Here is a 25,000-nt window from a genome sequence, read left to right on the forward strand (position 1 = left end):
TTCATGGAGTATTTGCCAAAAATGCATAGCCCAATATTTAAATGTCTTTTGCATGAAATTATGAAACTTGGAATAAAATATCCCTAGAATTTAATCATTATCAATCAAGTTTACTTTCATATTAATCATACGCGACTTGGGTGGTGTTTTGGCTTCAAATCATAAGGATTGATTGTATCAGGTTATAATAAAATTTTAAAAATTTGTTATGTAAATATTAAATTTCAAGGATCAAATCTCAGGCAAATTTGAGAATCAGAAGTTACATTATCCCAAAATAATTTTGTCAGTTTGAAATTTCATATGTGATATATTTGTGCTTCACCATAACATTCTTCTCCCACCAAAGCCACATTAATTTCAAATGTAATTTCAACCAACTTCTCAAAATAATTAGAAATATTTTTTATCTTCTTATTATTTTAAGAAATTTAAATAAATATTATAAATGTTCTACTTTAATTTAAATTTTTAATCTAAATAACTATTTTACTTACATTTTTAAAATTTAAAAAATATATATACATATACATAAATCATTTTCCAAAAGAATTAAGTTTGTTCAGAAAAACAATATACCAAGAAGAAAAAAGAAAATGTGTTGAAAATAATAATAAAGAAAGTCTATAATAATATTTACGTTCTTCTAATTTTTTTTGATAATTCCTTAATCATAATCTAACTTGTCAATCTCTTAATGATATTTATGGTGATCGAAAAGAATCTCTTAATGTTATTTAAATTTATATTTCATTATCTTAAAAATATCGTATCTTTCCTTGGATAGGATTGGAAAACGTATTTTATCTTTTAAACTCTTTCATATAGTGAAGTGTGTGTAGAAGGAGATTGGTGTATATTTTCTCAATTAATTCGTATTCTCAACATGTCGCCTGCATGCTATTATGATGTTTCTTATCAACCTCATCATCCCCATGTCTTTCAAAACTTAACTATACAACATTACAAAACCACAGCTCTAAATTTCAATGTCAAACTTTGCGTTCGTTTCCGAAGTCTTCTCTCTTCTGGTGAGGGACAAACGCTTGATATTCCCTCTCCAATTTCCTCTCATTACATATCATGCAGCGAATTTTTACTAAATGGTTCGAGTTTTCTACAAAGGAATCTATCCCACTATTTACTCACTCATGATGTTCTCGATACATTGATTCCCAACATCATAACTAGGGTCAAAGAATTGTACAATCCTGATCATCTTCCTCGTCCTTCAATCTCTCATGAACATGGGTTTGCTGTATATCCTTTAGCTATTGATATTATTGTTGAATTTTCCCCTATGGATATTGTGAATATGATGGAAGTGATCGCATCCGAGTCCAGACAAGAAATTGGAATGATTCCTGCCTCTGAAGAAGCCATTCAATCTCTCAACAAAATCATTTTTCAAGAAAATACTGATGCAGACCAGTGTTGTATTTGTCTAGAAGATTTTTGTGATAGTGTTGAGATTTCCACAACGCCATGTCGCCACAATTTTCATAAAAATTGCATTTTTCATTGGTTGAAAATTAGTCATTTATGTCCTTTATGTCGTTACCCAATGCCAGTGGCTAACAATTCTTAAAAATTATGATTTCTTTTTATTTAAAGAAGTCAGAAAGATCCATTCTTTTTTGTTTATTTATTTTATTATTTATGTGTTTGGATGCCTTTTTTTTTATACGCACCTAGTGACAAAATATGAAGTTATCTAATATCTAATTTTAGTAAAAAATATTTCTCATCTTTTTGTTTTTAATATTATATGCCGTATAGAATACGCTCCTCCAGATCCCAAATCGTTCACGTCACTCCATGACTATGATTACTTCCCCAAAACGTTGGGGAATCGAGTTGAGGTTGTGAATATTCTAAGTGCAGGAAGTCAGTCAAAGGCTGCCAAAAATGCCAACGCGGAAACGAGTAGAATGCCGCCGTCAGTAATCTTACCATTATTTTATGTGTTTTCTGCGAAATTTATTAGCTTTATTCTCCCACGAACAAATGACTTGGACTTTTTGAGTTTACTCTGAGGCTGCCTCACGTTTGAATGGAATATGACATTCTCATTCTGTCATTGCTAAGCCCCCCAATCTGCCTATCTGCTTTTTCTTCCGTGTCTTGTCTTTCTTCTGTGCTTTAATGCATCTCTACCAGCCAAACCCAACTCAACTTTTGGAGGGTAAAAGCTGAAAGCCTGAAGGCATAGGCCGGTGAATTCATGTTGATGGTCTTGATCCCCCTGAAGCCACCACTAGTTTCTTCGCTACTTCAGTCTTCAGTTGTATTAGTCTTGAGCACAGTATACTCATCCAATGAGAATATCATTACTTAAATGGCTTTCCTTCATTTTCAGTTATTATTGGGTATTTCTTAGCTTCCACGTCTATATGGTTTCTGGGCATTCTGTCCATTGTCTTGACGACCAGAAACTTCTGTTACTTCAATTGAAGAAAAACCTCAAATTCAACCCTCTTGATTCCAGCAAATTGGTGTTCTGGAATGAAAGTCAACGTTGCAATGAGTGGAGTGGCATAACTTGGAACGGTGATGGACATGTTGCTGGTTTAGACTTGAGTGGGGAATCTATATCTGGAGGACTGAACAATTCTAGTACTCTTTTTAGTCTTCATTATCTGAACAATTTGAACTTGGCTTTCAATAACTTCGGTTCAGTGATTCCATCTGGAATTAAAAATTTGAAGAACTTAACTTCTTTGAATTTGTCAAATGCTGGCTTTGTGGATCAGATACCAATGGAGATTGCTCACCTCACAAGGTTAACCATTCTTGATCTGTCTACTCTTTATTATCTAGGAGGATCAGCTCCGAAACTTGAGAATCCGAATCTGGTGAAGCTTGTTCAGAACCTCAGTGAAGTTAGAGAACTATATCTTGATGGCATTAATATATCGCTGAAGGGAAATGAATGGGGTCATGCTTTATCATCTTTTCTACCTCATGTACAGGTACTAAGTATGTCAAATTGCAACCTGTCAGGCCCCATCGATTCCTCACTTAAAAAGCTTCAAAATCTCTCCATAATTCGTCTGGATCAGAATAATTTGTCAGCCCCAGTGCCCAGCTTCTTTGCTAAATTCTCAAATCTAACCAATCTGGACCTCAGTTCTTGTGATTTGAGTGGTCGGTTTCCAAATGAGATCTTCCAGGTACAGTCACTCACTTCTCTTGATCTATCATATAATCATGGTCTTCAAGGTTCTCTGCCATTACACTTCCCACAGAACGGATCTCTCCAGATATTGATCTTAAGCATTACAAATTTCTCCGGAGCATTGCCACCTAACATAAGCAAATTACGGAAGTTGACCAGACTAGAGCTTTTCCAATGCCAATTCAATGGAAAACTACCAGATTCAATGTTGGATCTCCCTGAGCTCACTTACTTAGACTTGTCGTTTAACGAATTCATTGGTGCAATCCCATCATTTGGCATGGCCAAGAAGCTTACTCACATAGACCTATCTCATAACGAATTAAACGGTGGAGTTGTATCAGTTCATTTCGAAGGCCTCTTGAATCTAGTCAGCATCAATTTAAGGGACAATTCTCTCAATGGGATAATTCCTATGTCTCTGTTTTTGCTCCCATTGCTACAACATATACAGTTCTCCAACAACAACTTTCAAGGTCAGCTAGCTGCCATATCAAGGTCAGCATCGATTTACAGGACGATTCCCTCTAAGTTACAAGTACTTGATTTAAGTAGTAACTATTTAAGTGGGCCTATTCCTCAATTTATTTTTCATCTAGGCGGGCTTAAGATCCTTCAACTGTCTTCCAACAAGTTCAATGGCATGCTGCGGCTGGATATGTTTGAGAGACTTCAAAATCTAACTACGTTAGATCTTTCAAACAACAACTTGTCAATTGACGCAAATGTTAAGAATGCCAACTGGTTATTCTTTCCCAACATGACTAGTGTGAAGTTGGCATCTTGCAAGTTGAGACAATTCCCAAGTTTCTTCAGAAATATGTCCAGATTAACCAATCTAGACCTCTCGAACAATGAAATTAAAGGAAAAATACCCAAGTGGATTTGGGAGCTTGGCTATCTTGGTCAATTAAATCTTTCTCACAATTCAATTCAGGAGATAGAAAGAGTCCCACATAATCTTGGCCCTAACAATTTGTTTGTGCTTGACCTCCATGAGAACAACCTCCAAGGCACACTTCCAGCATTTCCAAAGTCTGCCTCTTATTTGGACTATTCTTGTAATAATTTCAGCTATGTTGTCCCCCCTGACATCGGTAACTATCTGAATTTCACAATTTTTCTTTCTCTGTCACACAATGCTCTCTATGAAAGAATCCCTGATTCCATCTGCAGTGCTTCATATCTTCAAGTGCTTGATCTTTCCTACAACAACTTTAATGGGGCGATTCCACATTGTCTAGCAAAAATTGAGACTCTTGGTGTATTGAATTTAGAAAAAAACAATCTCAGTGGCAAAATTCCTGATACTTTTCAAGCTTCATGTGCTCTTAAGACTCTCGATCTTAGTGGTAATAATTTACAAGGGCCAATTCCAAATTCTCTGTCCAAGTGCACCACACTAGAGGTGTTAGACCTTGGAAATAACAAGATGGATGATCGATTTCCATGCTCGTTGAAGATAATACCTACACTCCGGGTCCTGATTTTGCGAAACAACAATTTCCATGGTCCTATTGGATGTCCAAATATGAAGGGAATGAATTGGACGATGCTTCAAATTGTGGATCTAGCACTCAACAATTTTAATGGAAAGCTGCCAGGAGAATGTTTTCCGACTTGGAAGGCAATGATGCTTGACGAAGATAAAATAGCGTCAAAGGAAATTTCGATCCACTTCAATTTCTTTAGATTTAGTCAAGTGATCAATTATCAGAACCGAGAGATAATTACCATGAAAGGTCAGGAGATGAACTTGATTAAAATTCTAACTATCTTCACGTCTATTGACTTTTCATCCAATCGTATTGAAGGGTCAATACCAGAAGAGATGATGAATTTTACAGCACTCCACGGGCTCAACCTTTCAAATAATAATCTCTCAGGCCTCATCCCATCATCCATAGGGAAATTGAAAGATCTTGAATCCTTGGACTTGTCAAACAACTCTTTTACCGGAAAGATTCCATCACAGCTAGCAAGTTTGTCTTTCCTTTCATTTATGAACCTCTCCTGTAATCACTTGGCAGGGAAAATCCCAATAGGCACTCAACTACAATCATTCGACGCATCTTCTTTCGTTGATAATAAAGGATTATGTGGACCTCCTTTAGTTAGCAAGTGTAGCAGGGATGAGAGAGGTTCAAAAAATGGTTGGACAAGTGTTGCATCCGCGGATTCAGGGGTTGAATTTGATTGGCAGTTTGTATTTAAAGGAGTGGGTTTTGGGGTTGGATCAGGATTGGTCGTTGCTCTCTTGATGTTTTGGGATGAAGGGAGGAGCTGGAGCAACAACAGCATCGAAAAAGTTCTTCTATTGATTCTTACTATGATTGACTTGGTTACACCCACGAGGGTTTATGAGGTGGAGAATGATATTGAAGAACATAAATCAGGCATGGCAAGGGAGAATAATCATCACAATGAAGAAGATTGTAATTTTGATTGTCTAAACTTTGGAGGGAAGTACTGTGTTTTCTGCTCCAAGCTTGGCATGAGTATGAATAAGCCCAGTCATGACACATCGTGTACATGCCATCTCTCAACATCAGCTTCACCATCTACTGGTTCTTCAGAGTCAGATACCGATTCCTCTTAGTCACATTCACTATGAAAGCTTGCTCTTCTTTTTCTGTTTTGTTCCTTCGCTCCGTGTTGTGTTGTACACACACCACCCATGTGTATAATGAAGCTACTTAATAATGAAAAACAACAATGAGAATAAACAATTAATGAAGTCGCTTTTACTTTGTTTTCGGTGTCTTATGTGGTATCATGTGATCGACAAATTAGTAAAATGCTGCCAATGCTCATTCAGGACTTTCATCAAACAGTTTGAGGCCCCGTTGATACCCTCACTTGGGCACCAAAAATTGCATTTGAAGAAGATAAGAGCGAATCTCAGGGTAGCTAGGGAAAAGGAGCTGCTATAGAATTCACACTTCACAGGATAGAGAGACCGAAGTGATTCTCTTCAGCTTTTTTTCACTTTTTCGTTTTCTTAATTCTTTCGTCATAAGTTTGGTTATATTTATTTTCTATTTTTTAGTCTAAATAACAGACAAATTTTTATAAATTAAATTTAAATTATTCTCACACTCGTCCAAATTATAAGAAATTTTTGTTCAACTCACCTTGATTCAAAATATAAGACACTTAATAAGTTTAAATTTTTTTATTTTACCTTTATATTTATTAACTTGGTTTATTATGATACTGTTTTGGTATTTATTACATTTTTTTCACTCTTCAGCTAAAATTGTATTGGTCTATAAGGAAGTTTATGCTTTTTCATATTATAACACTTCATTAAAAAAAATTATCTCTCTCATTTAATTTATTATTGACAGTGGAGGACATGGTTTAAAAAAAATTTATAATATTTATAATTAAAAATTAAGATATAACTAAATTTTATCGGTATTCAAATTATAGTTAAAAATGTCTTGTATTTTAAACCGAGTATGTTTTAAAAATTATATAATAAATTAACCTCAAAACTTACAAATATGAGCAAGTAATTTATTTTAATTAATATTTTTATTAAAAGTAAAATTAAAAACAAAAAAATCTAAACATTTTTTGTAAAAAGACGCAAGGGTTGCTGGTTAGGTAGAGAGAGCCCAATAAACTCTGCCTTGAAATGGGCTAAAAAATTCCAGCACAACCCACTAAATCATATTCCATGATTTATTGCCAAAGTTTGCTTCCCCAAAGCCTCTCAAAAAAAGTGATAAACATGCGTGGCACAGGGTCGCAGGCTCGCAGCCCAGGGCTCCGAATGGCCCCACAAAAGAAGGGGCAAAAAGCAGATGCCACAGCGACACTCGTCTCGATCCTTCAATTTCATCTACAACGTTCCTCCACCTTCCACGTGTCCCACCACGTCTTCTCTGGACGCCACGAGGCTTCCCTCGCCACCAAGTGTCGCCCACGCTCCCGAAAATTCTGCTCATACTTATTAACATTAATTCGGGTCGGTCCCAATCAACGAACAATCCATCGAGAATTAATCCGATCGACGATCCAATGGCTAGCGACGGAAGCGAGGAGTTCAGGCTGGTTTCTCCGACGATAAACAACGAAGGCAGGATCCCGAGGCATTACACGGACGAAGGACAAGGCGCCAAGAAGAACGTGTCCCCACCCTTGGAGTGGTACAACCTCCCGCAGGGCACCAAAACCCTTGCTCTCGTTGTGGAGGACGTGGATGCTCCGGATCCCGAGGGGCCCATCGTTCCCTGGGTGCACTGGGTGGTGGTGAATATCCCGCCGACAGTGACGGGTCTGCCGGAGGGATTCTCCGGCAAGGAGGAGGAGCTCGGTGGTGAGTATGCTGGCATCAAAGAAGGCAATAATGACTGGAAGATCCCTGGGTGGCGTGGCCCCAGGTTGCCTAATCATGGACATAGGTTCGAGTTCAGGCTTTACGCTTTGGACGATGGGCTTCATCTCGGTAACAAGGTATTATTATTATTACCCGCTTGTGTCCGTGTGTGTGTGTGTGTATATATATATCTAGTATCTTATCGATATATGTTTATGTACATGCACGAAATTATGGATCTATATAGGTAATTAAAGTACAGGAGCTTGCTTGTTCTTGATCAAAATCCTTTTGTGATTTGTTCCTGCATGCATGATCCTGTGTGTAAGAACAAAGTTGTGAGATTTGATTTTTCTGATATGGTTGTGGGACTGAATATATGTAATAGGTAACGAAGGACAAGCTTTTGGAGGCTATAGAAGGGCACGTGCTGGGGGAAGCGGTGTTTGTGGCTAAATTCTGACCTCGGATTGTAAAAATTGAAATAATATTGTGTTGAATGCAGAGTCTTTAATTAGAGTTTTTGTACTGATTTTGAAATATGATATCAGTCTAACAAATTAATTATTAGATCTTAATCTTCTCCGTTTCCAAGTTAATTTCTTCTTTCTTATATAATGAGTTAAAGTATTCAGGGAAAACATAATCTTTAATTTTATCATATTTTGTTTTTAGTTCCTGTCCTATAATTTTTATAACAATTAATTTGAAAAACAAAGGATGCACAGTCTTTCTAAACATATATATATATATATATATAGGAACTGAAAATATTGAAAAATTAAAAAAAAACTGATGAAAAATCAATGATTGTGTTTTCTTAAGTATTTTAGTATTGATGTTGGAAAGTATTGCTATGCAGGAGTGCATGATTGATGAATAATTAATTCAGTAAATTAATTAAATTAACCATGTTAGGAAAGTATTTACGTGAAAGGGAGAATATTTACCCAAAAAAAGGGAGAAACAATTTTTTTATATGAAAGAAAAAGTTTAAGCAAGTTGGGTTATGAGAATTCACTAACTCTAAGGTACGTTTCAAATGCCTATAAATATTTCAAATGCCTAAAAATATATATTTATAGATTGCTCACTAATATAATCTTATGGATTATGAGTTTTTAACATTGGATTAATCTTTTTAAAAGTAAAAGATAAATAATTTTAGTAAGTAAGGTGGTTTACTTCTTTTAATCACCGAAACATCAAAGACAAATATAGAGAGGAAACCAAATTGTAATTTCCTGGGAAGAATGACAATCTCAAAGGGCCCTACCAGCTCGAGCTCATGCCCAAATGTTTTAGCTAAAGCATGAAACCATGAGACACGAGCGAGCCAGTGAAACCAAATTGTAACTTAAATGCGTGGAATTGGGATATGAATGGGATAATTTTTCTACTCAATCGAAAGGATGAAAAAATTGTGAATTACTTAATATTATTGGTTTTAGACTTCATAAAATAGAGGTAAAATAATTATTTGTGGGTTAAAATAAATTTCGTAAATTTTAGATTGGGTGTATATAATTTCTTGAAATTTTAAATTAAACAATTGACGCTCTTGCAGTTTTATATTTATGCAAATATTTTGTAGTGCTAATTTTTTTTTTACTCGTGTACTTTAAAAGAGTGTAATGTGATCTAGGGTTCATTTTATGATTTCAAATTTAGGAAAAAAATATATATTTGTATTAAAATTTGAGGGGTTATTCAGAAGGGGGGGAGTTTAAAGGAGGTCTCTGGTTACATGTTCCATAGCTATTAAAATAGAGAAATAATCAATAGTAATTAAAGTTTATTTGTATATAATTAAAATTTCCCTTGTAAGATTCTTGAAAAATTTTAAAATTTAATAAAATTATTTTATTTAATTTGGAATTTAAGGAAGTTTTGTATAATTTAATTTGTTAGCAAAATAGAAGTTGGGAAATAACAAAGTACCTATAAGGAAATTAAACTAAACTAAAGACTTTTGAGTAAAATTCTTGAAACTTCAATTGTAAAGTGTCCTCGTAAATTCTTGAAATTTTAATTGTGATTTTGATATATATTTTTTTTCTTAGGGTCACACATTTGTCATTCTCCCTATGCGTGTTACTGGGTCGTCGTCTTGTTTTTTTCCCCTAATACCAAATAATGGGACTCATGTGGCTACATTTCATGTTCAATAATGGATGAGAGTGGGAGTGAGAATTGGATACGGATTCAAAAGCTTATTTGGTATGTCAATGGAATGCTAATATAAATCTCCATTTGATATTTATAATAAAATAGTAAAGTACCATTTTATCCTTAACCTAAACACAGGCACACACCCAAGCAACCACCACTGTGCACAAATCGTGACCAAGAACAATGGGTTAAACTCCTTGCTTGCTTGGTGTCCTGGAACAAACCTTTTTCTCCTCAAGCCCTTATCGTGTTTTTTTGGGCCAAAAAGCCAGCATCTTTTTGAAGGAAGCTCATCTTAAAATAATAATAATAATAATTTTAAATTCTTACATTTTATTAAAATTTTATTATAAATTTTTATATTTTTTTAATATTTTGAGTCTTACTTTTTTATTTTTTTATTAATATTTTAAATCTTTACAACATCATTTATGAAAGGACCTACAACGCAAAAAAAAATATATAAAGATTTATAATAAAACTTTAATATAATATAGAGATTTAAAGTTATTTTTTTTTATTTTAATTAACATGATATAATTAATCACTTTCTCTCTCCATTTTAGTCTCAAAGCAAAGGCCTCTCTCTCTCTCTCTCTCTCTGTGTGATAACCCTCACTCATAACTGGATTGTGTATATACACTTGAAAATAGACAATGATAATCGGTGGCCCACGGCATGGAACACAAGAACTTGATGAAATTAAAGATGCAGTGGTTGCACAAAATGCCTTCACCGTTGGCCATTCTAATACACTGTGAGGAAAGTCAAGCGATAGGAGATCAGAAACTGCTTTTGAGAATGACCTTTAATCAGAGAACGTGGCCATTTGGCCAAAATATCTCATGAGTGATTTAATTTAAATATATATATATATATATATCTCCCGGCCCGAAAGTGCCTCATTTTAAATATTAAATATTATAATAGAATGAACAGTGAATTAGTAATCCTAGCTAGTGGTGACATATAACGTGATGCATGGAAGCAAAGATGAAGTGGGAGGACTTGTAATGAGGAGACACGTAACAAAGAAAGGGGACCCACCATCCAAAGATTGTTGGTACAAAAGGCACCGCGTTTTCCGATTTGGACTCCGGACGCTTCCTCCTTCGTTCCTTGTCACCACTTTTCTCTTTTGTTTGTTTCCAGGCCCATTCTTTGACCACTCTCAATAACCTTCATTTCTTTTAACCATCCTCAAATGATCGAATCCCATGCATCTTTCTCAGCATAGTAACTTGAGATTAAAGCTAAGACCAGTCTTATTCTTTTACGAACAAACTACGAGGCAGCTGTGATTTGTCCCACACTTGGTGCACTGTAACATATTAACGAGTGAAGCCTTCCATGTCTTGCTCGTAAGGCCTTATTACTAGGCAAATAACGCTGTTGCGTTAGGCCTCCAAGATATTCACTTTTATCTTACATAAACGGTTATTATTTTACTCATTAAATATTATTATTAATTACATATTTTCATAAAGAATTTATTGCTTGCATATATCCTATATAATCAGTTATTATTTTTTATAAGGATTTTCGATCAAAAAGTTACTAAAGTACACTTGAAAGGTTACGAATAAACTTAAACTTAATTATGATTTATTTACATTTTTTGATTTTAAAAAATTATTATTTCATTACTTTAACATTAACTTACCAAACACCTCTGTCATGTGAGTCTCACATTTAAATTTTTTTAATATTTTTTATTATAAAATGTTGTTTGGGGGCCCTATAATTTATTTTTTTTAATTTCTCCTTCTCTCTCCTCTCCCCCCTCTCTCTACTGCCTAATCTGTTCCACAATTGATTCTCATGGATTCCCATTTTTTGTAGTTCGACAACTTCCCATCCACTTTGTCGCCAAACATATATATATATACACACACACACATGCATGCATGCATGTATGTATAAAGATATGCATAATGTAGAAGAAGATTAAGTTGGTAGATATGAGGTTTCGGAGAAGCTTCTTAGACTTGTGGAAGTAGATGTTGCCAACCTAGAACACGAAGTTGTGAGATGACTCATCCATATTGAAAAGAAGAACCACGCAGACATAAACGCTAGAGCGCCCAAACTTATCAACTTTGTTGTGTTCTCTCTCCCTTCAATCTTGGATGCTGACGTCCTCTCTCTCACACACAAATATTGTGTGTGTGTGTGTGTGTGTGTGTGTGTGTAACGCATGCAACTATCGTGTCTTTATCATGCAAGCATTGACAGGAAGGAGAAGGAGGAACATGTGTCTCCATGCAAGCATCGACCATCTCTTCTTCTCCTTTCTCTTGGTCACTTCACCTCTATTTTTTATTAAAAGAACAGAGATTAAAAAGGAAGAAGAGGTTAAAAATGGATCTCCAACATAACCTCTTGCCCTGATCGCTGAGTGTGTGAGGAGAAAGGATGATGAATCTGTTGGAGCTCATTCCCATGTTTATAGCTTTTCATCTTTCAAGGCTATTGAAAAAGAGGTTAATAGTAATGTAGGTGTAAACATGATCTTCACTTTCATCAACGTCAAAACTCTTCCACATGAAGTTTAGTCTCCTGTTCTTATTCGTCACTAGTTTATTCAACATTGCATATCATTGTTAAATCAAAGAGATACTTCCTAGCTAGATAGTCAAAATGCACAAGGATGTGTGTGTGTGTGTGTACATGTCATCGTCGATTGTTGGGCAGGCTGGGCTTAGCTCCTACGAACTCAGTATCGAGGATGAGCTCGACTTTGCCTTAGAGTGCAATCTCGATCTTTCTCTCAATTTCGATCATTGTTTGACCCGAAGATGCTAGTGTGATGTCACTCATTCTTCATTGGGATCATGAAGACCGGCAGGTTTCTTCCATCTTTCATTGTCGGAGACGCAAACTTCGATGGTCGGAGAGAGGGAGGAAAGAGAGGAAGGGGACAGATAGAAAGTATTGAGTTGCAGAGAGAGAAGGAAAATTAAAAAAAATAATGTAGAATTTACAAGCAATATTTTATAATAAAAATATTAAGAAAATTTATATGTGAGACTCACCTAATAGAGCTGTTAGGTTAGTTAATGTTTGAGTAATGAAGCAACAATTTTTTAAAATTGAGAGATATAAATAACTTATAATTAAATTTAAATAATATATGATCTTTTGTGTGTATTTCAAAAACATTTTTGACCCTCGATCCTTTTGTACATTAATTACATCTTATTAAAAACTTATTGTCTCACATTTCACTGCACCTACCACTCTCATTCTCAATATCGATAAATCATTCTTTAGTTAGAAAGGTAACATTTATAGTACTATATTAGAATATTAGACTCTTTTTCAATTTCACACACGCACACATCATTTTAAAAGTAGGCGTAATGCTTGAAGAGGCGCGGGATCAAACTTGGAACCTAGTGCCACATATGGACAACTTGGCACCACTGGATCCAATGGTCTTTGGTCTTTTCAATTACATATATTGTTTATGTAATATTATTGATAATATCAAAAATAATTACTATTATTGAATGAAGTTTTTTAAAATTAAATTTTTTTAAATCTTATCTAGATCAATCATATTACAAAATAGTTTAAATGAATGAGTAATATTATTTGTTAAAATAAAATTTTAATACTTTATTTTGTAGCTTTAAAATTAAAAAATAATATAAAATTAGATAAATGACAATATATTAATTAATAGATCTTTTTAAATAATTTTATTTTAAATTTCAAAACTTCTTCACACTTTTCTGTGATACGTCTGTGCTTTTTTCTTCTCTTCTTTACAAGCACCATTTTTTGATGAGCTTCAGTCAAAAGTGAGCATCTGTGACCCAACTTTTCTGATGAGACGCGTTAACTCAATTGACCTCGTAAGGCTTTTCTTGACTAAGGAGTAAACAATAATCTATGGTTAATATATATTTTATTTTCTTAGAATGATATATAGAGCAAAAATTCTTAAAGAAAATAAATTAATTATAGTTTAATTTGCAAGAGGTGAAAAATTAAAAAAAACATACAATTTAGATTTTTTAATATACAAAATGCTTTAATGTATATTAAAAAATTACCCTTATAATAATGGTAGCATATTCCAAAATAAAAATTGTTGCTTAGATTTTTATTCACACAAGGACAACTAATAATGGATTTAGGAATTTTTTTCTTTGATTAATTATAGGGGGAGAACTTAGTATGAAGTATATTTTTTTAACTTGATTTCAAAATTTTCCCACATATTATCAAAGAAAAATGGCAAATGTATTCCGAGGATAAGACATTTTAAGATAAAATAGGTAATTATTTTTATCTTTAATATGTATAGGAAAAACAATTTTTTATATTAAACAAATTATTGTTTAATTTTTATTTCTATAAATTAACAGAATATGATACTTTCAGTACACAAAAATAAATTATTTTTTAATTAATTAAAGTATACATTTAGTTACGTAATTTTATATAAGGTTTTATTTTAATTCTATAATTTTATAAAATTTATTTTTAATCCTTTAACTTTAACACTATTAATTTTATTGATAAAAAATTTCAACATTGAACTTTTAAATTTTAAAAAAATAATTTCAAAGGTTGACAAATTAAGTTTAATTTTTTAAAATAAAAATAGTTAATATGAAAAATAATTATTTCTAACTAACGGTATTATGTTAAAGGAATGAAAAAATATTCTATAAGATTAAAGAACCAAACTAAAATTTTATATTAAATTAAAATTTCAAAAATATACTTTAATTTTTAATTTATATATTTTTTTTTAACTTTTAAATTTTAAAATATCCCAGAGGAATAAATCTAGTTTTGGCAAATAGTTGCACATCATTATTGAACTGGGAAAGGTGTTCCCTTACGCACCCCAAACCCACTAAAACGAAGGCATCACTGGAATCTCCCACGCGATAATTAACTTTTTCCCCAACTATGACTCTGTACTCAGATTCTGGTAACATCTCTGAACAGCATGTGTAGTCGAAGATTCTGGACTGAAATCTCACCCAAAAAATAAAAAATAAACAAACAAGGCTTGCGGCCCAAAGGCTTGCGGCCCAAGTTTAAAAATTGAAATATTATTGTGAATTTGCAGAAACATTTGAAGAGGTATCATTGCTGCCAAGACCCTTTCTACGTCTGAGCCCCACCATCATTGCCTCTCAGTCAATCAATCTCCTTTCAATAGGAAATGACTCTTTAGAGTTACCCTTTTTTTTTTTAATTTTATTTATAAATTATTTTTAATCTATTTTATTAATATTAAAAAAATTAAAATTTATTAATTCTGTCTTAAAATTTTATAATTTTTAACTTTGCCCTATTAAATATAAATACTTTAATAACATATTTTTTTTAATATTTAATAGAGGGTAAAAAAATTTATAATAAAAATTTAATAATGTAACTTATAAATAGGATCAATAAGTAAACGTGCGCGCATGCGCGCACACAAAAACTAAATTTTTCTTTTAACATCATTAATAACCAAGTAAACATTGTCAAATTAGTTTGAATGTTAAAACATGCACATTGCAAAATGCACTAAATCAAAAATCATAAAATCATATTTTTATATTTACTTATACATAGTTATTCAACACCAACTTCTTTATCTATTGTGTTGCCGGATGATTTAGGGGATGAAGGCAAGTTTGTGGTTTGTGATTGAGTTCATTGGAATGAAGAGTAGAGTATGACTAGTACTTTTTAGTTTTTTTTATAAGTCATTTATATTAACTTCATCACTATCAATGTAAAAAAATATAAGGAATAAAAAGTATAGAATTTCAAATATATCCTTACATAACAAATACAAAATATGATGTCATATTATTTTTTCTTTTTCATAAAAAGTAATTTTAAAAATATTACTTAAAAAGGCACACTTTGATTTATAAATGAGATCAAACAGACTTTCTAAAATATATGGTGGTAGTAGAAAGGGCCTCTTTTCTGTTAATATATATATATATATATATATATTTAAAGTTTGAAGGAAGTAATTAGTATTTAGCAATGTATAGAATATACTATACATATATACTCCTTTCATTAAAAAATATAAGATTTTTTTAAAGAGTTGAATATTTAAAAATATAAGGCATTTTTAATCTTTTGATATGTAATCATTATCTTTTTTTTAAAGTACCCCTATTAATAATGACTTTATATTCATTGTAGAGTGTTCAATAGGAGTAAATATTAAAGATAGGATTAATTAAAAAATAAATAATTAATTTATTGAGAGGTGAGATTTAATTTAAAATATTTTATATTTTTGAAAAGATAGAAATATATATATATATTTTTTTTTTTGTGCAACCATGATGCAACCACACCTAGAGTAGGGAATAAGGGCCGAGCTTGAAGGGCCGCCCGTTTTAAAGCCGTTTTAATAAGGGTTCGGGTTTAAAAATTTAGCATTTTTTAGGGTAATCGGGTTTCGAAGCCCGGCCCTTTTAAGTCCTAGAAAAACGGGCTCGGGCTCGGGCTTGGGCGGCCCGTGAAGCCCGTTTTACTATTCACAAAGTATTGTTTTCACTTCTTTCTAGATAATGTGCAAACATTGATTTATATTTTGTACCAGCAATTGGTTGAATTATTTTGTGCCATTTTATAGTAATTTTTATATTTTATCTTGTGATATATGTATAGATATATATTTGATAATAAAATAATTTAATTAATAATTATTGTAGGTGATGATGAAGAAGCTGCAGAAATAATTAATATTGAGCCTCCGCCTCCATCTTTCACAAGTAGACCTACATCTGAGGGTTTTAATATTTTATTTATGGATGATAATGAGGAAGATCTTGATTAGGATTGATGATGATGTTTGCCTTCATCTTATTTGGACTTTTAAATTTTTTGTTCATTTTTTAGATTATGTGAGACTTTGGTTTGATATATGTTAAATTTTAAAATATTCTAAATAAATTTTAATGTTAAATTTTATTTTATTTTATTTTATTCTTATCCGGGCTTACGGGCCCGGCCTTGAGCCCTATGAATAAGGGTCGGGCTTCAATTTTAAAGTAAAATTAGAGTAATCGAATTTTAGAGTCTAGGCCCATAAGCGCCAGGTCCGCCCGCTTACCAATTCTAACCACACCATACACTTTGTAGCTTCGATGTTCTTTCTCAAGCCTACTTGTCCTCTAAGTCTTCGGTTGCTTTTGTCCTGTTTGTTTGCACTATGTATATGAGGGAATACAAATAACAAAAATAATATATAAAATCTACAACATCTAAACTTAAATCCATTATTTGCACATTGCCATACTTGTGGTGGTTTAATTTATTTTGCATTTTAAATTGTTTGGTCTGATGATTCTAATAACGAATTTTATAATTGAATGTTGAATTTAGAGTTAAAAGTAAGTAATATTAAACTTTTTCTCATTTAAGTAAAAAGATAAATCAGCTTTTGTTCCTCTTTGCGTGCGTGTCTATATAATACTAAACGAAATTGCAGTGCGATATGACAACCTCGAAAACTCAATCTACTACCTTGCTTGATCGCTGTTGAAGCTTTGAGGAACCCCAAGTTTTATGTTTTATAGCTTCAATTGATTCCAATCGTCGCCTCGCCGACGCTGCAGAACGACGAGAGTCATTACGATATGAGTACCAGTGGGCGCATCATCAAGATCACTATCTATCATAATTCCTCACCATACGAGGTCTCTCTCCCTGCTGAATCTACTTTCGGTACGTTTTTTTCTCTCTAGTTACGGTTCCCCTTGGGTTGCTTCTGAATTTGAAGTCATTATGTTATGACTGTAGACCAATCAAGTCCTGGCTAGTTATAACCAAGCTTGTTTATTAAAAAAAAAAAGGTGAGGGGATTGGCCTAAAAAAACCTACTGAGGCAAATTTCGAGCTCCGCAGACTTAATCAATCCAAAAATGGCCGTCATTTTTAGTTCTTCAACGGGCTGAGCCCGAAAGATATACTGATAATCATAAATGTAATTTATACTTATGTACAATTTTTCAAAAAATGTCTGCTAAAACAACTAAAATTATAAATTTGTACTGCATACATACAACCTAGTTGCGTAAACTGTCATGTTTTTTTTTATGATCCTTACTAAAATCTATATATAAATACTGAAAATATGGAAAAAAATTAGACTTTACTTACCAAGTTTTGAAATTAATGAGCCGGAGCATAAACTCAATTAAATAAGCTTAATCTGTTGATCAAGCTCGTTTACTACACAGATGTGATAAGCCAAATTCACGAAGTTAACAGGGAAAAGCTGAATCTGATTAGTTCACCAACAGTTTGGTTATTCTGTGTTTCTAGTTTAGGCGAATCCTAATGCAAGGTAGCAACGCATCTAAAATTGGACTCTTATGATTTGCTCATCAGGAAAGTTGTTGGAACTTCCAGGAGTTGGGACTGGATTTGTTGTTATGTGGTGAATGCATATCTTCTCATCATATATACATGTTGGTTAGTGGAATTAATATAATACTCCTTTCAATCCCTATTATAAGGCACCTCTAACTACCTTACCGAAACTAAAGAGAGGTGGATAAGTCGTTAACTTTGTTTGAAAATAGAATAAACTTTCAATTTTATCTCCATTTAAATGATAATTTTCAAATTTGCATTATATTCTCTCTCATAATTAATGAGTTCAAATGGGGGTAATATTGAAAAAGCATAATTAATATGCTATAAGTGTCTTGTATTAAGGACCAAAAAATGCTTTTATGAGGCGCTCTATAATAAGGACCAAAGGAATATTAACATATGTCAATGTGAAAAAATCCATAACATATGTTTCAGAATGCTAATTTTGTATATTGAGTTGGAGAATATTTTATATTGTGAGAAAATGTTAGGACAAAGTTGACAGAATTGAAATTGATGAATTAGATGCAAAATACATAGAACGAAGCTTGAAAGTTCATGAATAAAGTAGTTGCTGAGCAATTTAGCCTGATTTATTTTCATAAATTTCCCCCTATCTAGAGCATACGTTTCACCCTGCAACATGATATTGACGATTTCTTTATCTAGAATCTATCTAGAAAACTAGGAACATGTGGTAGAAGAAGCTTGAGATATTGAATATTGTCCTTTTCAGTGCATATTAACCTTAATGGATCTTCAATAACAGGGGATGTTAAGAGACTGCTTGCACACAATATGGGTTTAGAGCCTAAAGAGCAAATACTCATCTTCCGAGGAAAAGAAAAGCAGGATAGAGAGCATTTGCACTTGGAAGGTGTTAAGGACAATTCAGAGTTATTTCTTTTTGAGGACCCTGCTAGCAAAGGGAGGAAACTTGAGGAAACCAGGAAAGTGTTGGATATGTCAGGAGCTCTTGAAGCTGTTGCTGGAGTTAGAACGGTGGTGGATCAGCTCTCTGAGAGGGTGAGCCCTTGCTTCCTATATGACTGCTTGCTGAAGAAGCATATTAGGTTAGAATAACTAAAAACATGTCAGATAGAGAATGATAATTGGTCTCATTTCAAACTTGCAGATGGCTGCCATAGAGGTAGCTGTGAAATGGGGAACTGATGTTGCAGAGAATGAATTTCTTACCTTGTCTGAGTTGCTTATGAGGCAATTGCTGAAACTGGATTCTATTCAGGCTGAAGGTGAAGCAAGGCTGCAGAGAAAAAGCTGAGGTAGTGTTTATGGGTGTCTAGACTAATATGAAGTTGTAATGTTTTATTTGTTGTTCATGGCATTTTCATGCAATCCTTATTTTGACAAAGCATAAGTCATGAATCATGATTCATGACATCTGTTGATATTAGTGTTTCAATTATTAAAGCAGAATGCTGATTAGGTGAGAAAAAAATAAAGCAGAACGTGATTATATGATATGTATTCTATGAAGTAATTTCCACTATGATGCAACATACTTCTCAGTGTCTTTTAGATGAATTTTGATGATGCTGCAAATACGGTTGCAACTAACACAAAACAACAACAATCCTTATTCTATTAGGTGGAGTTGGCTATTGTACTTTATTATTAACCAAGCTTTTAGGAATGTTATTGACTAGTAAGTCTTGTTCAATAGCTTCCATAAGTGTTTTCTTTGATATTCTTTTACTGTTTTTTGGTCTCATTGCAAATAACAGTTGTTAAAAATTCTAATCATGGATAATCATTGCTTTTCCTTTCCTTTCCTTTTCTTTTCTTTCCTGTTATTTTCTTGGGATGATTTGAATGCTTCACCCAAGTTCTTTCATTTTTTTTCTTTGTGATAGAATTGTTAACGTGGTTGTTGAGGAATAACTTGGAGACATTTATTTATTTTTTGATAAAAGAAAGTTGAGGGGAGTGGGTTTCAAGGACTCACCAGAGGCAGAACATGCCTCCAAGCTCAAAGAGTGCTTATAGATTTCCCACTAACAAGGTCCTCACATTAGTAGTGAGATTTGATCCCATGGTCTTGGGAGTTATAGTTCAAATCTTTACCAACTAGATCAACCTTTGTTAGTTTAGAGACATTTATTCTCACTCATATAGTTAGTAAGATTCATTTGAATTAGGATTTTTAAATTAATTAAAAATTATACGTCCCCCTTTCTTTCCTTGTTTTAGTTTTTGTTTGCTTCTTATTGCTGTGTTGTGAATTTTTTTTCAATGTTTTATCCATTCAAATGCTGTAGGAATATATTTATATATATTGTTTAGCTTAGATGCTTAATGAAGATTCACTTTTATGAAAATGCTATTGCATTGGAAATGCTCAGTGTCTACTGCAATTCTCTCATATTAAGCTTTGGAAACATCTTCACATTTACCAAAGACTCAGCATTCTCTTTTGAGTTATTCACCAAGAACCACTCGCAGGAAGGGCATACAGAAAAGACAGATCTATTTATATCATATCAGTATTAGATAGTATTAGATTACTATTATTTAGGTTTGATACAGTAACAAAATTCATGCAATGGTCCTGAAAATTTTTTTATTCTTTTGGGATGAAGCTTTATGAACTAATTGATCATTCATGATTTGCTTTTTTCATTTCTGGTACTGCGGTTTTGGTTTTAAAGTTCTTTGCAGGTTTAATCATTCTGTATCGCACTGACGAGTTAAAATGGTCCAGAGAATCAATTGTTTCTCTCTTGAGTTCAGTTAAGGATTCAAATTGGGCAATGATATGGATGTCAATGCAATGTCACTGCCTTATACTGCCTTCCTTAACTCTTTCAATCTTATATTCATTTTTTGACCAAAGTTTTAATAAGGTGGTAAGGCTTCTTTCAATACAATAGATCCACTTTTTCTTTCAGACTAACCACTGTAGGTACTATACTATAATAAGGTTGGAGTTCTAATGTTTCTTTCAATATAATCATGTTCCACTGCTTTCTATCCAATTAAGTATTCCCTCTGGCCTCCATCTGCTCACCCCTCTTTTCCTAATAGATGCCAGTAAATAGATATCAAATTTGTCATAAGTTTTATAAGTTTTCACGACATGTGGTGAGTGTTGAAATGCATGGACAGCCTGTAGGTTCTTTTCTGGATAATTTATCATCATTTTATTTATTTATCCTGTATTTGTGGAATATGGGGATGCATTTTTCTTAGAATTTTGTGAATAGATGTGAATTTGATATTCTTTTTCTGTGGTAAAATGCATTACCTTTCAAATACCGCTTCATAAAAGTGTAGTAGGTTCCTCTTTGAGGCTTTCATATGGCATCGAGATTGTACTCATTGGCTTCAAAAGCCTGAACGTTAGTTTTACCACCTTTCTTCAGGTATGTCGAGTGCAGAGCATTGTTGATAGATTGGATTCACTGAAGGAGATGAACTCCAAGCCTTCTAGCAATAATGTCAATGCATTCCGAGACAGAAATGAGGGGACCATTGACTCTGGAATGGGAAGCATGAATGTCCCACCCCAATGCCATCTTCAGGAGAATTAATTCAAGATTTGGAGCTGCTAACTTGTTCTGAGAATGGTGAATATGAACTTCGAAATTTAGATGAGGCTAGGGATCCAAGCCTTAGTGAGGCTTTGGTCAGGAGAAGAGGGAAGCGCTTAGGTAAGTTGAGTGAGCCCAACTAGACCCGCACATTAACCATTACAGTCACATAGAAAGGGCTTAATATGCAAAGCATGGATTAACTGGGCAACCCCAAATGTCAACGTGTGGATGCTGGTACTTGAAATAATACGAAATTTTAAACACAAGGAATTTTGATCGCTACAATTTTATTTTTTTGGCATTTAAAAGCCCAACATAGATCGCTCCTTGCATGTGACTCTCTCTGTCTCTGTGTGAATGTGTGTATTTGAACGTGTCTAGGCTGTATTTTCTCTTAAGTGGAGAAGAAGAGGCATCTCTATTCTTGTTTCCATGATTTCATTCTTGTGCTAAGGCATTTTTCTCTCACTTCAGACTTGGGTGCTCCAGTTCAGGAGGGGACTGAAATAGGGGCCACCTCAGGGGCTAATGAATTGGAACAAGATCCCTTGGATTGTGCTCAACCTGACTTTCATATCAACTCCTCTTACGCTACTGGAGGTATTCATGCTCTTATTATTATTATTATTATTATTATTATTATTATATAACATAAGAAGTAGACTCTGCCAACAGTTGAGATTATCTCTCTCGAGGTATAGAAGGCAAACAGTAGACCTATACTAACTAAATTGCTACATGCATAAGGATTGAGATTCAAATCCTCAACTACTTGCTTAAATAATGAGAGTCCTTATCACTCGTGCCAGCTTTAGTTGGTTATTCATGCTCTTATTTTAAGATTCATGCTGAATTTTGCCTCTGCTAGCAATATACTTTTCTTATGTTTGTGCAGATGCCAGACCTCAAATTGAGGGAGATCTACAAGGGGAAAGTGAGCCCTCAGATATCTCGACTCCCTGAAACACGGAATGACGAGACTCTGGCTAATGGTAGTTTTCTTTTTCACGAATTCAATCACTTCCTGCCCGTGCCTTGACATCTGGAGACTCTTTAGAGGGAAGACACTTACGTCAATGTTGGGGAGATCCTGCAGCTCATCTTACCTTCCCCTGCTGTTACAAGAGCTTCTGCAAATGTGTCCACAAACGTGGCAAAAGTGTGGCTGTGTTGTGTGAACTAGACGATAAAGCCACCAAAACTAATGGAGATAGCCTTCAACAAATATCCCAACCTAATGATCATTAGGTCTGATAGAAGGAAGACCTTTATCCGTTGGATGTTTTGCTCTTTATCCAATCTCCTTCAACTACTTTCAACTACATCTCCCAGCACTTGGACGCGCCGAAAATGAGCGAGATTGAAGTTGTGCTTGGAGAGCTTGAGACTTTTGGCTTTGATGCTGGGTTCATTGATGAGATGCGCTTGCAGGTGAGTGAGGCTTGGGGACTCAGTCAGCTATAGACAATGCCACTTCAGAGTTGAAGACACTGTGCGCAAAGGCAGAAGATCTTAACCAAGAGATTGCTAGCATGGAGCATAGTTTAGCAGCTGCCAGGGCTGGTTGCACAGGTTGAAAATAGAATAAGCACTTTGTGTGAATTGGTAGAAGAGAATCGCACTCCTATAGTTAAATGGATTGAATGAGATAAGGGATTGCTGGAAGGTGGGGTATTTAGTTTCGTGCACATAGAGCCCACCAATATATCTTAACCTTAGTTATATAAAACAGTATTTCTGATGTGTTAAGCCTAAACATTAAGTGTTGCATGAAATTCTTGTGTTAATTTGGCAAGCTTATCAATTATTATGTTCCATTCTGGTCCATTGTTGATTAAATAAGAGAGATAATATTTTAAAATGTGAAATACATAAAGATATTATAAAATTTTAAAATAACTAAATAATAAATTATGTTTATAAAAAATAAATCAAGGAAAATATTATAAAATTCAAAAATAATTAATGGTTCGTTCGGTAGGAGTGAAATGAAAGCAAGGAAGTGAAAGCGAAAGTGAAATTTTAAATTTAACATGTTTGGTGCGCTTGAGCTGGCTTCTTTGTGGAAGTCATTTTCATAAAAAATGATGCAACTGCTTCCCTACCCAACCCGAAACTAGTTCCGCTTCTATCGTACCCTCAAGTTTGGCAATTTGGCCCAATCACTTCTCTCCTTGTTATTGATAGAGGACGAAGATAGAGAGTGGTGATTATTTTTGATTTTGGCTGATTTCCCTTTGATTTCTACTCGCAATTTTTATTTTTTTGACTTTTGGTTCTAAGTAATGTCTAACAAAATCCCTAAGGTGGAGGAGAGATTACTAGATCGGAAACGAGAGGTGGGGAGAGAGAGAGAGAGAGAAGAGAGAGAGAGAGAGAGAGATTATTAGTGATTGTTTCTGTTTGGACCAATGCTCTGGAGCATTGTTTACAATATTCAACTTCAAAAGCTCCTCCGATGATGATGTTGGACTTGTTAAAATGCACACTTTCCCCTGCCTATTTCACCTCTTCTCGCTTTTCGATTTGATAATAATGTTTTCAGCTTTCATTGTATTTCTGGCCAACTTTGCCTTTTGCATGGTGAGTTGTGACATCCGGCAACAACAATCAACAAGCACGACGAGCTAGGGCTGTGTTTTTGGGGGGTGAGGATATATTTATAATTTTACATTATAAATATAATTATTGATTAAAATAAATTAACACTTCTATATGCACACCAACTACACTTTTAACTGCATTTTCACTAAAATAAATTCCCTATATCAAACGAGGCATAAATTATAACCATTTTCATTGTAGTCATCAAATATAAAATAATATCTATTTTTATAAATCTTTAAATTATTAAAAATTATTTATTTTTAATTTTTAAACAAATGGGCTCTAAATGCGTATGGATATTTTATTTTAAGTAGTGTTCTTCTCGGATGGAATTATTTTTAATATAAATTGCTAATCTCAACTTGGTAATTGTATTGAAATTTTTCCTTCAGTTCTTACAAATCCTATTCATTTTAATAAATAAAAAACCGTGAGACAACTTTTATTATTTAAGTGTAAAATTAATGCTCATGCAATGTAAACATGGGAGAATCTTTTGTTTTATTGCTTGGATATATTATTATAAAATTATGATTTTAACCTTTTCAATTGATTTATGATGTATCCAAACATGCACTAAATTTTTCTCAGCAGATTGGAATTCTATCAGCAGAAGAATACCATAGTTTATGGGATTTTATGGACTTGTTTTATTGAGTAGTCATGTACAATTGGCCTTCCTAATTAGAAAATTAAAGGTGTGAAGTTTAATCCACAATAAATGGATAATCTGAGTTAAAACATAGAATGCACCTGGAAAAGGTTTCGTACTCGGTGTGTGAAAGGGTCATGAT

The 25,000-nt window shown here is 33.6% G+C and overlaps 4 protein-coding genes across 8 annotated transcripts; all 4 read left to right on the plus strand.

The window, feature by feature from the left end:
• Nucleotides 1-2,061: 2,061 nt before the first annotated feature.
• LOC129298278 (receptor-like protein 33) lies at nt 2,062-6,215 on the plus strand. 4 transcript variants are annotated; one of them, XM_054936675.1, is made up of 3 exons: nt 2,062-3,173; nt 3,249-3,676; nt 3,778-3,918. In XM_054936675.1, exons 1-3 carry the CDS (start codon nt 2,319-2,321, stop codon nt 3,785-3,787), a joined length of 1,293 nt encoding a protein of 430 aa, XP_054792650.1. In that variant the 5' UTR covers nt 2,062-2,318; the 3' UTR covers nt 3,788-3,918. The 4 variants fall into 4 exon arrangements, with proteins under 4 accessions (XP_054792650.1, XP_054792649.1, XP_054792648.1 ...); XM_054936674.1 differs by having other exon boundaries at nt 2,062-3,676; XM_054936673.1 differs by lacking the exon at nt 2,062-3,173 and having other exon boundaries at nt 3,549-3,676; nt 3,778-6,215.
• A 751-nt stretch (nt 6,216-6,966) lies between these two features.
• Nucleotides 6,967-8,138, plus strand: LOC129298277 (uncharacterized). Its single transcript, XM_054936672.1, has 2 exons — nt 6,967-7,642; nt 7,894-8,138. The coding sequence occupies exons 1-2, from the start codon at nt 7,208-7,210 to the stop codon at nt 7,966-7,968; spliced, it is 510 nt and encodes a 169-aa protein (XP_054792647.1). The 5' UTR covers nt 6,967-7,207; the 3' UTR covers nt 7,969-8,138.
• Nucleotides 8,139-17,150: 9,012 nt separating this feature from the next.
• On the plus strand, nt 17,151-19,328 carry LOC129298281 (BAG family molecular chaperone regulator 4-like). The gene is made up of 3 exons (XM_054936678.1): nt 17,151-17,391; nt 18,815-19,071; nt 19,181-19,328. The coding sequence occupies exons 1-3, from the start codon at nt 17,304-17,306 to the stop codon at nt 19,325-19,327; spliced, it is 492 nt and encodes a 163-aa protein (XP_054792653.1). The 5' UTR covers nt 17,151-17,303; the 3' UTR covers nt 19,328.
• A 312-nt stretch (nt 19,329-19,640) lies between these two features.
• LOC129298282 (uncharacterized) lies at nt 19,641-22,623 on the plus strand. Of its 2 annotated transcripts, XM_054936680.1 has the most exons (4): nt 19,663-20,909; nt 21,429-21,716; nt 22,074-22,199; nt 22,495-22,623. In XM_054936680.1, the coding sequence occupies exons 2-4, from the start codon at nt 21,575-21,577 to the stop codon at nt 22,560-22,562; spliced, it is 336 nt and encodes a 111-aa protein (XP_054792655.1). In that variant the 5' UTR covers nt 19,663-20,909; nt 21,429-21,574; the 3' UTR covers nt 22,563-22,623. The 2 variants fall into 2 exon arrangements, with proteins under 2 accessions (XP_054792656.1, XP_054792655.1); XM_054936681.1 differs by having other exon boundaries at nt 19,641-21,632.
• Nucleotides 22,624-25,000: the final 2,377 nt, after the last annotated feature.

The sequence above is a fragment of the Prosopis cineraria genome, unplaced genomic scaffold (assembly GCF_029017545.1).
Source record: "Prosopis cineraria cultivar Desert tree isolate PC_DT_omini unplaced genomic scaffold, ASM2901754v1 PC761, whole genome shotgun sequence".
Taxonomy (NCBI): Eukaryota; Viridiplantae; Streptophyta; class Magnoliopsida; order Fabales; family Fabaceae; genus Prosopis; species Prosopis cineraria.